This window comes from Buteo buteo, chromosome 9 (assembly GCF_964188355.1).
Source record: "Buteo buteo chromosome 9, bButBut1.hap1.1, whole genome shotgun sequence".
Lineage (NCBI taxonomy): Eukaryota > Metazoa > Chordata > Aves > Accipitriformes > Accipitridae > Buteo > Buteo buteo.
The window spans coordinates 30,778,128-30,794,711 of NC_134179.1; the positions used below are offsets into that span (position 1 = coordinate 30,778,128).

At 36.0% G+C, this 16,584-nt stretch overlaps 1 protein-coding gene across 5 annotated transcripts in view; it reads right to left on the minus strand.

The window, feature by feature from the left end:
• The window catches only part of SCAF8 (SR-related CTD associated factor 8), a 102,146-nt gene that overhangs the window by 61,335 nt on the left and 24,227 nt on the right, over positions 1-16,584 (minus strand). For 4 of the 5 annotated variants that reach the window (XR_012651671.1, XM_075035951.1, XM_075035952.1 and 1 more), the window contains exons 3-7: positions 15,240-15,284; positions 12,561-12,722; positions 9,293-9,449; positions 7,371-7,501; positions 3,769-3,945 (exon numbers count right to left, since the gene is read on the minus strand). Coding sequence is in view for 3 of the 5 variants with exons in the window: in XM_075035951.1 (XP_074892052.1) it covers positions 3,769-3,945; positions 7,371-7,501; positions 9,293-9,449; positions 12,561-12,722; positions 15,240-15,284 (672 nt within the window). In the remaining 2 variants the exon portion in view is untranslated. Of the gene's footprint in view, positions 1-3,768; positions 3,946-4,155; positions 4,257-7,370; positions 7,502-9,292; positions 9,450-12,560; positions 12,723-15,239; positions 15,285-16,584 lie in introns of those variants that run through there. The other variant, XM_075035954.1, reaches the window with a different exon arrangement.

The following is a 16,584-nucleotide window of genomic DNA, read 5'->3' on the forward strand; positions in this document are numbered from 1 at the left end:
CACTTTTCTTTGGATCTCAATGCTTACTGTTTATTTATCACAAAAGCTGTCTTTTTTTAATGTCTGCCAACTCAGAACATTTGCCTTTTGGACACTGCCTTCAACTATGTAAGTATTTCTTTATCCACATCATGGCTCCATCCTCCATTCTCTAAACTCCATCACAAGTCTATTCAGTATCTTCTACAGAAACTACTCAATATTTCTTATTACTACTTTCAGGAATTCCTAGATTCTCTAATTTTGCTGCTGCAGCTTTTTTAAGATGTTCAGGATTGGTCACTGTACCTCAGGTAAGAATACTTCATCAATTTCTACTAGATGACAGAATCTCTTCTGCCCCACTTAGTATCACAGGACAGTCCAAGTTGAAAGGGACTTCAGAAGGTCTGTCCAACTTTCTGCTAACAGCAAGCTTAGCTGTAAGCTCAAATCAGGTTACTCATGGCTTTATCCAGTTGAGTCTTGGAAACATTTTAGTTTCCAACATCTGAGACTGCATAATCTTTCCAAGCAACCTATTCCAGTGCTTGACTGTCCTTATAGGAAAAAAAGGTTTTCCTTATACCCAGGCTGAACCCCTTTCATTTTGATTTCTGTCTGTTGTCTATAATGCTGCTGCTATGCCATGCTGTGAAGAGCCTGGCTTCACCTTGCTGACCTTCCATAGGTGCCAGAGGGCTTGCTGTTAGATCTCCCCCAAAAGCTGCCTCTGCCCCAGGCTGAACCAGCTCCAGTCCCTCAGAGGCCAAGTGCTCCAGCTCTGACCATTTCGGTGGTCCTCCACTGAACTCACTCCAGTTTGTCAATGTCCTCCCTGTATGGGGGTGGGGGCAGCAAAACTAGATGTGATACTCTAGATGCAGTCTAGAATAGATGGGATGTCTAGATGGTACAATCATTTCCATCAATCACCTGGCTATTCTTCTGTTCACACCACCCACGATGTTGTTGGCCCTCTGCTGCCAGGGCAATCTGCTGGCCCATGCTCTGTTGTTTTAAGTAGGCTTGTTAACAACTTGTTTTCTTATAAAGACTAGAACCTCAGAAATTAAGCAACTGTATGTCTGGTACTCAAAGAAAGGCTGTTAATCTAGTGTTCCTGCTCATTGTACTGTTCTGACACCTTGGTTTTTGATACTTGTATCTTTAACAGTATTGTCACCTGCAATTGAGGCATTTTGTGTTAAATATAAAACTACTGCAAGGTCTCTGAAATGCATACAAAAACTCCAGAACTTCAGAGCATCCTGGAGGATCACTAACAAAGATCTAGAGTTGTTGCCAGGAGGCAAAGCATACCCAGAAATTTTCCTCTTAAAACTAAAAACCAGATTTATTATTTTATTTGGGCATGCTATTCGGACTTTGTTACTAGTTACTCTGAAGTAGTTCCAGTCTGGCCCTGTTGACTGAGTGCTCATTAGGAGTTGCAGTGTATCTTTTGCTTTAGCTTAATCCAAATAAATCTACTTTATGCACTCAAGATTGCTCTGCAATGCAAAACAATGTGTGGTACACATAAACAATCAAAAGCATGCTCCTGATTCAAACTAAAACACTGATGCAGATGCTTCCTATAAAAGTAAATATTGTGTTTTTAACTCTCTGTTTAAGGCTGCCATGTCTAGTAAAAAAATTATACAATTACTTATAGAATAAAATGGAAGCAAAGAGTCTAATAAATAGAACTATATCATTACAACTCATAGTCTTCAGCTATTAAGAAGCAGGATTCGGGTTGCAGGTGATATTGGTGCTGAGAAACCATTAAAAAAAGCAAGGAAAATTATTGTCCCCAAAACTTATCATTGCAAAAATAAGATTGCTCACTAATATATATATATATTAATATATACTCTTATATAATACCTAGATTCAGAAATCCTCAAACTTCAAAAAAACGAGAAAATAGGAATGGTAGCACCAATGTTTTATTAAAAAAATAATAAAATGAGGAAATTCTAAACCAACATGCTACTTCTGCAAAGCAGCCTCAACAGCCTTCGAGTAAAAGCCTCAATGGACTAACAAGACAGACAGTATCAGTTCATTCACAGATGCTACAGAACACTGAACAAGGAATTTGAGATGTATTATAATCTAACACTACTTGTATAATGCAGAACTGAGGTACGATCACATATTATAATCGCAACTCTTCCATAGCTTACAAGAACAAATCAACACAATCTACTGAAAGCTTGTAAATTATCACGCTGCCCCAAGAATTCCTTCCACAACACTTACCTTCAAAGTTCCAGAAATCACAATCATGTACATTCACTCTGCTGACAACTTTCATGACAAGACGAATCCTGCATACTATTACTGACATAAACTAACTAAAGAGCATCAGGCTGAACTCACTCAAGGCATATAAACATCTCATCAGAATGCCACTTCCTTCAATTTGCTCCAGTTAAGTAGTCCAACATTCAGGACAGCCACATCTATGAGTACACCTATCCATATAAATGCTGGAACTGAAGTCTGTGAAATAAAACCACAATACTTCATACCCCTAATTACTTTTTGTATCTAAATGTTAAGGCAGTCCCTATTAACTGATGCATTCATTCCCTGTGATTATACCCTACTAAAGTTGATGGTTACAGCTGTGATACAGCATCAGTACAGGTCATTTTTTTTCCTGATGTATTTTTACAGCTGCATTACTTCATTAGTAATGACAACTCTCATTTCAGAGATTTGAGATTAGCTGAGCAAATTCTAGAAATATAAGATAAATTGATGTCAAACTTTAAACTCAGCACTTGTCAAGTTCTGAGCAGCTAACTGCCTGAAAGAGAGAATATCTGCGTTCTGGAAAAAAAAAAAAAAAAAAAAAAAAAAAGTTTTTCGCTTCTCTGACTTCCTTATTATTTATTCACTCCAGGACAATCCTACAGGTATTATCCACAAGCTGCTTCTTCCAAAGATAATGGAACAAGATTTATTTGTTTAATCTCAGAGTAGAAGTTCTTCCTTTTTTTATTCTACTATCTTATACTACTACTACTGTAATTGGCAGCATGGTTATTGCTACCTGGCCTTCAACTATATTAGTCTTCTCAAAATTCCTCCATTCTGTATTTTATTTTTTTTAAGATAGGCTCATATGTTGCAACACACACTAAGTTTCTTTACCTATGGGGTTTCTTTTTTACATTTCGACATCCTTTAAAAGGTGTCACATGACTAGTTTTAACTACAGTCATAAACTTATTTCTTCACTTACTGTCACTTTGTAGCTAAGATTAGAAATTTTCTTGGCATTTATAATGTATTACAAGTTCAATCACGTTTTACTCTTTTGGGAAAACAGCGTATATAAATTTCTGCATATTTCCCTTTCATTAACTTGTAAGAAATCATTTCCTACCTCAGATCATAAACACAAGAAGGGTAAATACAAGACATGCTCAATTCTCACCACTGTGTTAGAAAGGGTGAAGAAAAACATATAACAATGGCTTAACTTTGCTAAATCAAATCCATCCTCATACTTGATGACCCTTATGGGTCCCTTCCAACATGAGGTATTCTATGAAATGCCATTTAGCCCTAAACTCATATAAAACTAATTTTTTCATTTATACTACCTTCTCTAGACATTTTTTTATTTTCAAGATAGAACACTTTATAATATATTAATGTAGTTTTAAAATCTCTGAAGTCAAACCGCAAAATCCAAAAGAAGACTCTTTCACTTACATATATTTTAACAATAAATATATCTTCAAACTTCTATTATTCTACTTCTACCTTATTAAAAGAGACACTCTGTTCCAGTGGATTAAGTGTGTTAGCAGCAGCAGCTGCAGCTGTAAGCTGTGCTGTGAGGGCCTGTAACTGAACAACAAGACCAGCATCCAGGGCTTGAAGTAGTGAAGGCTGAGGCTTCTGCTGCTGTATCTGCAGTGTCTGTATCAACTGCTGAAGCTAAAAGAGAAAAGACAACAAATGCATTAAACAAGAAAATTTTTTGAAATAAAAAAAATGAAAAAAAAAACCAAAAAACAAAAGCCAAACTAGTCTTTTCCCCTTCCAGTTAGGAAAAAAAAATCCCTCAGGAACGCAGTATCATCTAACCTATGGCTATTATTTCATCTTAATTTGTTTTCATTTATGGCAAATTTTGTTCCCACTTACTGGCTAATTTGTTTTCTGTGGCTGATAAGACATGCAGATGCTTCTTCCTCCTAACTTGCTCTGACAGGTTGCATGATGACCAGTCACCACTCAGGATTTCCTGCTTTCTAGGGTTCCCCCTCTTCTGTTTCTCCAGTTTGATTCCTTCTGACCTGAAAAAAATCTGTTAGCCTACTCCAGCTTCCTAAGGGCCCACCTCTATTGGGAAAATCTGTCTGCTGTAACAACATTTGCAGAGAGACAATAACTGCACTGTTGCAAGCTCCACTAAGCTGATGCAACATGTCTACATGAAGAGATTGCACTAGTGTCTCTGGATTAGTCACAAGGAAAATCTCATGCTGAAACTCAGGTTTGCGCTGACAGAATGCAATTCCCTTGCTATGTTAACAAAACATAAAAACCAAATTAACCAGGAATTGGGAATATAACTTGACTTCCAGCAATGGCACAGACTCTGGGCTCTGTATAGCTCTATCTTAGGATAAAAATTGCCTAGATGCAATGTTGAACCAGAAGCAGCAGCTCTGGGGCAACAGACATACAGTAACAACAAAGTATGTTACAGTAAAAATGAAGTATGGGTAATGCCAAAAGACAGATGTTAAAAAATATTATTTAAAAATAGTGTTGGGTGTTTCAAATATGATTTTAAAAGTTTTGGGGGGGGGGAGGGGGTGGTGGTTGGGGTAGTTTGTTTAAACAACTCCACTCCGCAACCCAGGAGAGGTCTAGGATTACAGTGGAATGAGTACTAAGTATCATCAGAGAAGGAACTTTCAAAAGAGTAGTGAATGGACCCGAGACATTTAATCAGAGTCTATCAGGATACCCTAAGAGTCTCTTTCTTCACATCTAGAGGAGGAAAATAAAGAAAAATAGAGTATCTTCCAGAGTTATTTTAGAACAAGTGTACAATCCAATTGCCTGGTATAACTTGTTTTCCTTACTCCAACTTCCCATTTGTATATAATGTTTTTAAAGGAGCTGTCCCAATGAGGAAATAAAAGGCTTTTCCATTTGCAGACCTATTCATCTGTTTGAATAGAGATGCTCCCATAAAATTGTACAGATTTACCTTAACACAAAAGGAAAAAATACTGTCCCTATGGAAAGAAGCCCTCCTGAAGTACCATGGAATTAGAGAGAGCAGTCCTTTAGACCGTCCATGAGGTAAACCCCTGGAGCGTTACCTTTGGGTACTTCTGGAAAAGAGATTGAGCAAATCGAGGTAGTCCAAACTATGCTGACCTAAGTCCCTGATTATCTTTACATTCATATTCCACCTCCTCATGGGGTTCACCACCGAACTCTTACAGGGTTCAATCACTTCCTTCTTACTAGGGCACACTAGAAACCCTACATAAGCTGATTAGGTTGATCTTCTTTTCCACAATGCATTAAAAATGTATTCTTTTTCAAGATTGTTTTACAGTTACCTTCTGATAATGTGAAGCAACTCTTCCTATTCTTTAAAACCAGTTATACAGACTCCTTATACAGCAGAGCCTCTGAAAATGCTTCAGTTGTTGTTCCACCTCACCAAGAGCTTTCACTGATTACTGCAACAGGCAAAGCTAAAGAGCCTCCCCCTCCCTTCTTGGCCAATACACAAAAGATGAGCAAATATGGCTGCTCTACCTTGTGCGTTGCTCAGAGCAGGAAGGAATCAAACTGAAGAAGCAGAGATGGAAGCCCTAGAGTGGGAAAATCCTGGGTGGTCACCGTTCTAGCTGTTTTCACATTCCTGTTGGTCACACCTTTCTTACTCTGCCCTCTCCTATGTCTAGACTCTCAATTTACCTGCATGCATTCTCACCCATAAAACACAATATGAAATCAAAGACTTTGGAGCTTGGGGTGGGGGGCATGGAGAACAGGAAGAATAGAGATAGACAGGATGGAAGCAAATGTTGCAGTTCATCTACCAATCCTAGAGATCTGCATGTACATATTTATTGCGTTCCCAGTCTGGCTCCACACTTCTGCTTAAGACCATCTTTTCCCTCTCCCCAAATCCATTCTCTTCCTCATTTTACCATCTTGAGCTAAATATCCAAATGTCATTTCTTTGGGATCTGGTCTAATTCCCTCTCATCTTCACAATCTTTTTCTTTTGCTTTGTCGTGTCCCCCCCCCCCCTTTTTTTTTTTTAATAGAATACTCTCTAGGTAAATACTCTCTAGGTAATAATCTTTAAAATTACCTTACTGACTTTCTGTATTTTCCCATTCTCACTTCACCCTCCTTCCTTCCTTCCTTAATAGCTATTACACTATCTTTCCTCCCATCACTAATTTTTTGGTGTCATCAGATGATAATACTCCTTTCGCTTGACTTATGAACAACTACAGACAACTCTGCTTAGTTGAACACTGTAAAACAATCTCACTAAGTAAAGTTGTTGTTTTTACCAGCATCAGTGCTTTGTAACAGCTCACTGGTGACTGTTTCTCATTCATATGCATGGGGTTTTTGTTTAGTACCCCAGCAGGTAAAGCATCCTATTTCTCAGTCCAAATAAAAATCATAATGCCAAAGTTATGCTGGTGCCAGAGTTCTAGCATAAACTGAAAAAACAATGATCTACATTTTTACAGAAAGCTGATTGTGCATGCTCAACTTATGTGGTTGCGGGTTAAAAGGACAAGCAGTTCAATGTTTGCTGCACATCAACCCAGTTTTTTGGAGTTGAGCATTTAGAAATTGAGGAACACAGTCACTTCTAGGACCTCATTTTTGAATGCTGCAAAATAAAAACTATATTTAGCTGATGAAAAGATAAAGAAAAGAATCAACACACAATGCACTTCCAGAATGAGTACATTTCCATTATATAATTCTGTACAATGTTTAGCTTCTTGGGGCATCCAGCAGAGAAATATGCTTAAACAGGCATTCTATTTTATACCTATATCCACGAAATCTTAATGCTGCTCTTGATTTAGTCATGTGAAATACTATATAGAAAACTATGTATTACACACCATCTTATCTGAAGTCACATTTTGCAGTGCTCTTAAGGAACAAACAGGGTTGGTTACAAAAGGTAACAGGAAGTTTTAGTTTACCTGGAACTTACTTGTGACGAACAACCTCATGGGATAGTTAACATGGGTACACAAAACTAAGAGATACTCATGAAAGCAGTATTTCTTAAGGGTACCTCAAAGACACAAAGTATCAAACAGTGTAACCCTCTACAAAATACTTACCTGTTGGCCTTGAGGACTCTGTAAAATCTGCGCAACAGCAGCAAGGGTATCTGTATTAGCGATCTGGGATACCCAAGGATCAGGTAAACTCTGTACCACATTGGCTGGAGTAACTGGAGTCACAGGTGTTCCTAAAAAAGAGAAAATCCAGTATGCCAAAATATTTTTAACATACAGAGTTAGGAATAGTGTTAGAGAAAAAAAAAAACCAAACAAAACCCTGCTGTAAAAAAAAAATTATAAACCGGACATGAACGTTTCAGTTTATTTTCTACAGCAAAGACTTCTAGATTGCAAGAAATCAAATTATAAAGATACTATAATCTTCCTAGGACATCAAACCCAGTTTTTAAGTACTGAGAAAGCACTGTATTAACATCAATTTAAACTATTTTTCTGACGCACACATAGAGCACAGAGAAAGAAAGCAGACTCACATCAACATTCCTCAAGTAGCAGGATTACTTAGTTTAAGTGTAGTTCACAGCTCTATCCACTATTGACCTATAGGAACTACTTACTAATAAAGACACTGACAAATGCAAAATAAATAGGTTTCACACAGTAATTCAAACCATTCAGAGGAAATAAAATATATCAAATGATAATTGTTAGCAATCTACTCAGAAACATCTGCTAGTCCAGAACTTATAGGACTTGCACTTTATCCCCAGGAAAAACCTTAAGAATTCTACTAAAAATTTCAACCTTCAACAGCTGGATTCATGAGGATTGCCTGTTTCATAATTTTTTTTTTTCCAAGAGGAACACTGAGACTAAATGAGCAATCTGATAATTAGTTTCTTGCCATAATCCAGAAGAATCCTCCAACCTTGAAAATACTCCTACTTTTAGCTCAAAAGTAGAGATATGCTGATGAACACTAAATGTAAATGCCTAGATTACTGTTTTAAAAGACAATTAGCATCAGAATTCAAGGGAGTATTAAGAGTAAAGCTATGATTTCAACAATTTGAAATAATCAAATTAATGAAAATAAAAAATATTGAGCTAGAAGATGCAATAAAACCAATCCAAGCACTGGAACTTTCACATATTACAGACAGCAATGAAAAATAAGGTGGATTTGTCCCCCTCACTGCTTTTCAGCATGGGATCAGCAAAAGGTGGGTGACAAAAGCAGGTCTATATGTGCCAAAAAAAAAATTTCTATACATAAAATTTCCCATACCTCCCAATCTTGAATGAAAAAGTCTCCACAAAAAAAGTTGAAAAGACAGTTCCCTGCCATCTACCTACATAAATAAGGAAAATGCTTTAGAGCACAAAATGATCAAGTCTGCATGTATAATAACATTAGTGTTTGTTAACTGGGGACATACTCCATGAGCAGTTTTTTTGCCCACATGACTCTCCAGACTCGTTTCTGGCCCACATACTTCAGATCTGAAGGAGAGAGAAGTATGTCACTGGCTGCAGCTTATATTGTCAATGAGGCTTTTTCCCCTCAAAATCATTGCCTGTCAGCCAGCAAAAGTGAAGGACCACTGTCTGACATTATCCAGCAACTTCAATCCTATGGATAGCAAAAAAATACTGATGTATCATTTCTCTCAATTGCAGCACCACTAATCAACAAAGATTGTTATTAAGTGGTGTGCTGGGTTTTTAACTGTCAGCAATCTACTGTTTTGACTTTCCAGTGCAAAACTAGGTCTTATTACACTGTTACTCAATCTAAATATATTTATAATATACAGTTGGAAAGTAAACACAACAGGCTGCCTCTTGGTTTTGCTACTTCCCTGATCTGGAAACTGGCTATAATATATTTCTTCCCAGCATGCACTCGATTTGTCTAAAGGAAATCAGTGAGATTTTTCAGCATATTAACAGCCAACATACCAAAGCTGACACAAGTGTTTTGATTCAACGTATGTTTTTAACCTATTTTTGTTTACCTGGTGTATTGTTGCTCATAGCAGCTGTAGTGCTGGGCAAGACAGGGGTCACAACTGGAGGAGGAATTCCTGCTGCCATATCCAAGAGAGGCTGAATAATTTCACTCTTGAACACATTATTCTTCTGCCACAAATTTAGCACTCTAACAATTTTACTCTAAAATGAAGAAAGGATAACAAAACACCTGAATCATGCTTTTTCTTGTTATTTTCAATTATGGATTCTTAACAAGCAATGTCAATCTGTCTAGATCAAAGCACCTTTAGGTTTACAAAGAGTAAGAACCATAAGAACAGTTACACTGGGTCACACCAAAGATATCTAACCTATGAACCTGAGGTTGACCTACGTAAGATGCCTAGGCAACAGTAAAGGCACACTATGCATGTAGTGACAGTCTTCTCTCAACAGAAAAATTAAATATAGTAAAACAGAAAATGAAATATAGTAAACCAAAACAAAACTAAACAAATGTATCTGACACTTTTATACCTTTACTCTTGGAAGACAGTATGGAAGGTAAATTATTTTAAGAAAAATTTTAAAGCATTATTAATAATTGAAGCAAGGAATTATTAGTCTCCTAAACTTTTATAGTCAACATATATGAATGCAACTCTGATCTACCTACGAACCAAAATTACTTATGTCCACTGAAAAATGGGCATATACTAATAAGACTGCTAAATACTTTTATTAGGAAAGTAGCTTGATATTTTGTAAGCTCTCTTGATGAAGTGAGGAATTTAAACTGGAACACAATTCCCTGCCTGTTGAAATTAGAAATATTAAAAATGTGGATCACAAGGAAGGAAAAAATCAAAATTAAGACTTCATACAATTCCATCAGATGTAACTCATTGTTCAGCTTGCAAATACATTTCTATGCCAATGTTTTAATCTGCTCCCAAATCTTTTCTTTTCTAAGCTTCACTTCTACCCAGAGGCAAGATTTTGCTTGATCCTGAAAAACTGGATAGTAATGTATGTGATGCAAAAAGACACCTTGTTTTTAAAAAAAAAAAAAAAAAAAAAAAAAAAAAGTTAGTTGTATTATAAAGAACAAAAAAGTTCTTCACAGGATCTTGTGCTTTCTGTCATGAAGATGGTTGAATTATTTAAATTTTATAAAACATGAACATAAAGTACTTAACCAAACCATGTTTAAACCAAAGAAAAAAAAAAGTCTGCTTGTCCAGAATTCCAAGAGGATACTAATAGACAGAAGTGCTGAATTTTCACTGCATGGAAGATGTAATTTAGTGTTCCTTTAAAGAAATCTCTGAAGGCTTCCATTCAGCGTTACAGTATGCGAGCCTCCTTTGAAAGTTTGTTTTGTAAGGCAGTCCCCAACAAGTCTATCAGAGGCTCTAACTTCCCTCTTCTATTTGGAACTGGAATACAAAACTATTTCTCAGTATCTATCTCCCCCTTGCATCATCCATGGCTGAACCAGATGAAGGAATCAGTGTGTGGAGGGGTTCTACTTTAAATTAACTGCTACTATACTTCTGCTTGATTTTTCAAAAAACAAGCAAGCAAGCAAGCAAACAAAAAACCTGTTGTGTTTCTCCATTATGCCTTTTAATCAGATTAAACATCAAAATGCTAGAAAACAGGTACATAATATTGGTATCTCTGACAGCACAATTTTTTGCTCAGTCAGATATATGGTAACTATTTTCACAGCACAAAGACTTTCCTGTAATACTGAATCCATATGCAACATAGCGGCAAGACTTCAGACTGAAAAATACATTTTCCCTAACTGAGGTGAAAAATATCCTAGAAATGAACCTGAAAGGAGCTTTACAGATCATAAACAGCCTATGTTTTACTATCCCTCTTCACATCAAACACCTCTAATGTGATACATTAGTTGTCATGCATTGAAATATAACAAAATAAGTGGCACTATTTCTTACCCTACATTTACTATATCTTTTTAAAGCCAGACACAGAGTACTTGCACCCATCCTTGTGCCAGCTCTTTTTCAACAGTCAGACTATTTCCATATTAGTATTTCCCAGAGTAGTAAGCTAAATTATTATACAAACAAACCAATACTGCTTAAGGAATACAGCTAAATGAAGAAAAATATAAATTAACTATCATGCCTATATATATGTAAAACACTGTGAAACAGCACAAGTTGATCATGCAGATAACCTAAAACCAGACTGGAAAAATGTCATTTAACCTAAATAACCTGTTCCACACCACCTCAGAACTCAGTTGCAGAAGAGAAGACAGACATCCATAGCAGAGTTTTCCAATCATTTAAAATTTGCAGATCCTGACATATCTTCTGCAGAGGTCCTAACTCCTCTGAAAAGGCAGGAATCCTAATACAACTACAGGAGACATGCAATGGCTGAACTTGCCTTTAATCACCTTCCGTGGATGCCTTGGGTTTTCAGATCTTTGGTTGAAAAATACAGCTGTAGGATGGCATGCAACTATTCAAAGAATAATCTTTCTCTTTCTGCAGTGTCCTGCCTCACTTACTATTTGACTTAATGACTCTGTTACACAAATTTATGTGGATATAAAGCCCTTAGAATTTCACATCTTTTTGTAATTTTTCAATTCAATAAGAAGAAACCCTAGCGATTATGAGATCAGTGATGAGCATGAAGGAAATTAAACTGTCTGCACCCTCTGCTATTTCCAGCCAACCTGTTATAAAGATAATTTGGTAACAATCTTGACTACTATGGTCCAAGGGACCAGCTGAACTATTGGGTCAAACTGTTCAAGTTAGGCCTTACTCAGCTGTTGGTTGATTCGGTATCAAAGGAAAAATAACTTTTAAGATACTTCGCTGTTTTTCTATTGCTCCTTCAGTCCAAAACACACTAGTTTGCACTGAAGTTACTGCTGCCAAGAAAGATTATTTATTCCTTGACACTATACAAAACCTGCTTGTTCATTTTCTCACTGAAGAGGGAAAGAAGACAATAAAAGACTGAGTACAACTCCCTGTCCTGCCAAATGCCCGCTTAATTTTTTCCCCATCAAAATACATTAACTCAAATCCACCCAGTCTTCATGAAAACCTTTTCAAAATTCTGATTAATCTAATTGAATGTGTCTTCCCCATCCCTAAACTCAGACAAGCAAAATTAAAAGAAATACACCTAAATGTGTAAGTCTATAATTAGATCCACTCTAGCAAGCAAAAAGTGAAATCAAAATCTTTATTCTTTATAGATAACATATTAAAGATTGCTTTAATTAGAAAAAACCTATACTAAGTGGTTTACCTTGTCATCCCCAGGACAACGGTACAAGTTCTGGAAAGTGCTGATGATGTTATTGCTGAATCTTGGAGCAAACACATCCTTTTCTTGCCCAAACTGATGCCGGGACTGTCTCACAATGGAGTCAATGACATACAGACCAGGTACCTTGTATTCTGGTTTACACTACAAAGAATAATAATTTAAAATGTGCATATGTGAAAAATACCAAAAAACACTAATGGCAGAGTAAACATGAACATTACTGTCTAATTTTTAAATGGATCAAAGTATTACCAAAATGTTCTCTATTTAACAAATTGTCCTGAAAAATGAAACTCTCAAAAATAGCTAACTAATGTTCGAATTATCATATCTATATGTATTCTGCAAATATGTAAATGGTTTAAAATCAATTTACTACCACTAAAAACACTTTTTAGAATATAGCTATTAAAAACTAGCACATGAGCCACATATTCTTTTAAATGCACACACCTATTTTAAGAGAACAGCATAAAGCATGACCCAATTCTTAATAGTACATTGGGACTAGCTGTAAATATAATTCAAAGTATTTTTGTCCTTCTTTATGATCAAAGTCAACATTAAAGTTAACATTTGTTTACTTTATTTTACATTGTTGTAAGTAGCATGTGATATATCGTGCTCCCACCAGAACAAGAATATATTTATGTGGACATCTGTTTGGTTGAGAATACACCAGTGATACTTATTTTAAAATTGTGAAAACTTGCATAATTTACAAACAGCATGATATTTATAAAGCATGCCTGCTAACTACTATACTAATTACTTAGGTAATTTTACTTACTTAACAATTGAAGCTAAATTGTTTGCCTTTTAATTGCAAAGTAATTGCACCAGACTAGTGCAACCAGGAAAGTAATCCAACTATCTTCCAAACATACAACTTAAGTCCATAATTTTCAAATGGCTAGAAAAAAGCTTTCATCTGCTTAGCTCTGATTCTACTAAAATAAGAACTTACTATTTGACATTATTAATACTTTGCATGTTTCACTATATCGTTCATGAAATACTGAAAAAAACCACATCAAGCCCACCAAAGTGAAACATCTAATCCAGACTGATTGTTAACAAGATTATCAATAACAACATACATCTGCCTTCCCTAGCCAGCAATGAACAGTGCAGAACTCCCTTATGAAGTAGTACAGGACACCAAATGCAAATACGTGAAGATAAACCATATTCTTAGCAGCTTGTGGAAGGGTCATGAACAAGCAGTCCAATTCCTGACAAACTACCAGCTTTCATTCAGAAGATATATCTTCCCTCATGCCACTGAATACAGAATTGCCAATCACAGCCACTGCAACTAAAAAGCAGTATTTGGAACTTGGGCAATTCAGGATTGATTTTGGGACATAAAACTGCAAAGTGCTACTGATCAGAGATGGGCAAGACGTACACCTGTACTCATCCTCCTATGTCCACCTGTAGTATTAAGCAGGGATCAGAGGATATCAATCCCTTTTCTTAGGAGTGGAAAGAAGTCAGAGGTGATGCCCCGAAAGACAACTACTTGACAAAACACTGGCAGTGATAGTAAAGTATACTACTAGTCTTTGCTAGTGCCATGAAACATACATATGATACCTTTTCCACATAGGACTGATGTTGTAGTACCTAAATAATTCATTCATGAACTGTTCTGAGACAGTTTAACACACCAGGCTGAAGCTGAACCCCATTTACACTGTCCAACCACTGCCAAAAGGCACTGCAGTATACACTGGGCACCAAGGACTAAAAAGTAATGAGGAAGATGGGTTACTAACACAGAGCAATCTAGACTGCTTTGGAAAATGGACAACAGAAGACAAATTGCATCCGAAGTTGCAACATTAACAGACTAACTTCTCTGGCTTGTTTGTCAAAATACAAATGCAATTTGATCATAACTTACTCCTATTTACAGAAGGAGAAGAAATTCAGTACCAAAATGATCAACTGATCTGTCAACTATGACGCAGACAAGGAGGAAAGACTCACAAATTGGAATCCATGCATTTCCAACTGGAGATAAAATGCAGTTATACCCAAGAATAATTAATTGTTGCAAGAAAACAAAATGCAATCAAATTCTTTGTTATTCAGAATCCTTTAAATTAGTACTGCATCTTCCCACAAAGTAATTCCAGTCTAGCCATATAAATATTTTTTTGTTTTAAATTACTAGCAGGAACCACCAACTGAAATGCTACATCTCATGCTACACAGAAGATGAGGCTGAATGGTCATCTTTCCCTTCAGCTTTAAAACCTATGGGAAAACCTGGCAGAAAAGCAAAAGCAACTGTCACTTGCCAAACCACTGTCAATTCTTTTGCTGTTAGCTGTTCACATGGGCTACGCTGACAGCCTCTTTTAACATTAAATTAATACAGACAGAGTAGTCCTAAGACAGCATCAACAGTCATTCAGATCAAAGTATAATCATAACTACAACACGGGGACAGAGTATTTGTCTTTCTGCATCATGGGTTATGGCCAGCTACTGATTACTAGCAGAAACTGAATGTGACTAAAAACTAAAATAAACTAATGTGCAATAAAAATATTAATTCATATGTGTACCTAAGACCCAATGGTCTTCAATATCCAAAATGAGGAAATTTTTCTCAGTGGTAACATGAAATACCTGTGACTGACTTACCTTCTGAATGAATTTCTCAACACTCTGCACAACGTGCTTGTAGAACTGGAAAATAAAATAATATTTCAGTGGAGGAAAAAATCCAAAGACACATATACTTGTTAAAGTCATGCAATATTGATAGTAAAAACAGAATTAGAAAATTTGGTTGATTAACCAGTAATCCAATACCTACAGCTGAGTATGCTGTCTTCCTTAGAACATTTAACAGCCTATAAAAAAGCTAATCTCACTTTTTCTTGCCTTCTGAAGGTTTTTTTACACTGGATTTTTCAAAATAATGTGTGCTTATTTAGTGAGAGCTAAAAGAATAATATAATTGTTCCTTCAAAAACATATCATTATTTCATTGTACATCACTGAAGATGTTAGCCTAATGTTACCAAGCATAGCACTTCTCTGTATTTCATTTATCTTCTAAGTGTTCACTTTAATAACCTAAAAAAATTAGTACAGGAAGACCTTATAACATCTACTGAATACTTTTTCTTTAAAATTGGCCTGTTTTCTTTTTTTTACATCTCGCATATCATCACAATGGCTCTACATCATCTCAGTAACTGCTCTACACAATTAAATGCTGTTACTGAAATGATAAGAGTGGAAGCAGGATTTCCAAGTTAAACACACGATAAAACATTTTGGTATCATTTAATTGTTTAATTTTTAGAACCATTTAGTATCATTTAGTACTTTTTTATGTTCAACACAAGTTTTTAGCATTTTCATTATACTGCAAAACATAGACTCTAATTTACATAGACTTCTCATATTTAAGAAAGCCTGTGAATTTCACTCTTCTGTCAAATTGCTCTCTCTCCAAATGACACAAAATCCCAATATGGATTTCATTATCTGAAAATATATCTGCATTCTCAGCAGAGGAATGCAGATAGAAGACCATAAGTTCAAGGCTTTTTAACTTTTATCCTATCCCCTTTTTCACCTCTCCAGCCTTCACTAAGTTTCCATTTGTTTTAACGCTTAACACTAATGGCATACTTCTTTTCTTCATCATTTTTCAGTGCTGTCTGCTGCTGCTCCATTGCTGTTTGGCAATTAGTTTTACTTTGTGGCAAGAAAAGCCTTTAATTAGTGTACTAATGCTAAAACTTAAGAACAATTTGTATCCAAGCAACATCAAAAATAGAATCTATGAACAACACCCATGAAGACGTATGCTAAGAATTTATAAAAACAAAATAAAACTTAAGCAATTGTATTGATCCAAAGGCACACATATCTTATATTTTCAGGGGGGAGGGAGGGGGCGGCTTGTAGTTTTATATTTATTCATCTGTTCTCAGCCAATGTCAGTGTTTCCTTTTTAAACTGAGGGAAAAGC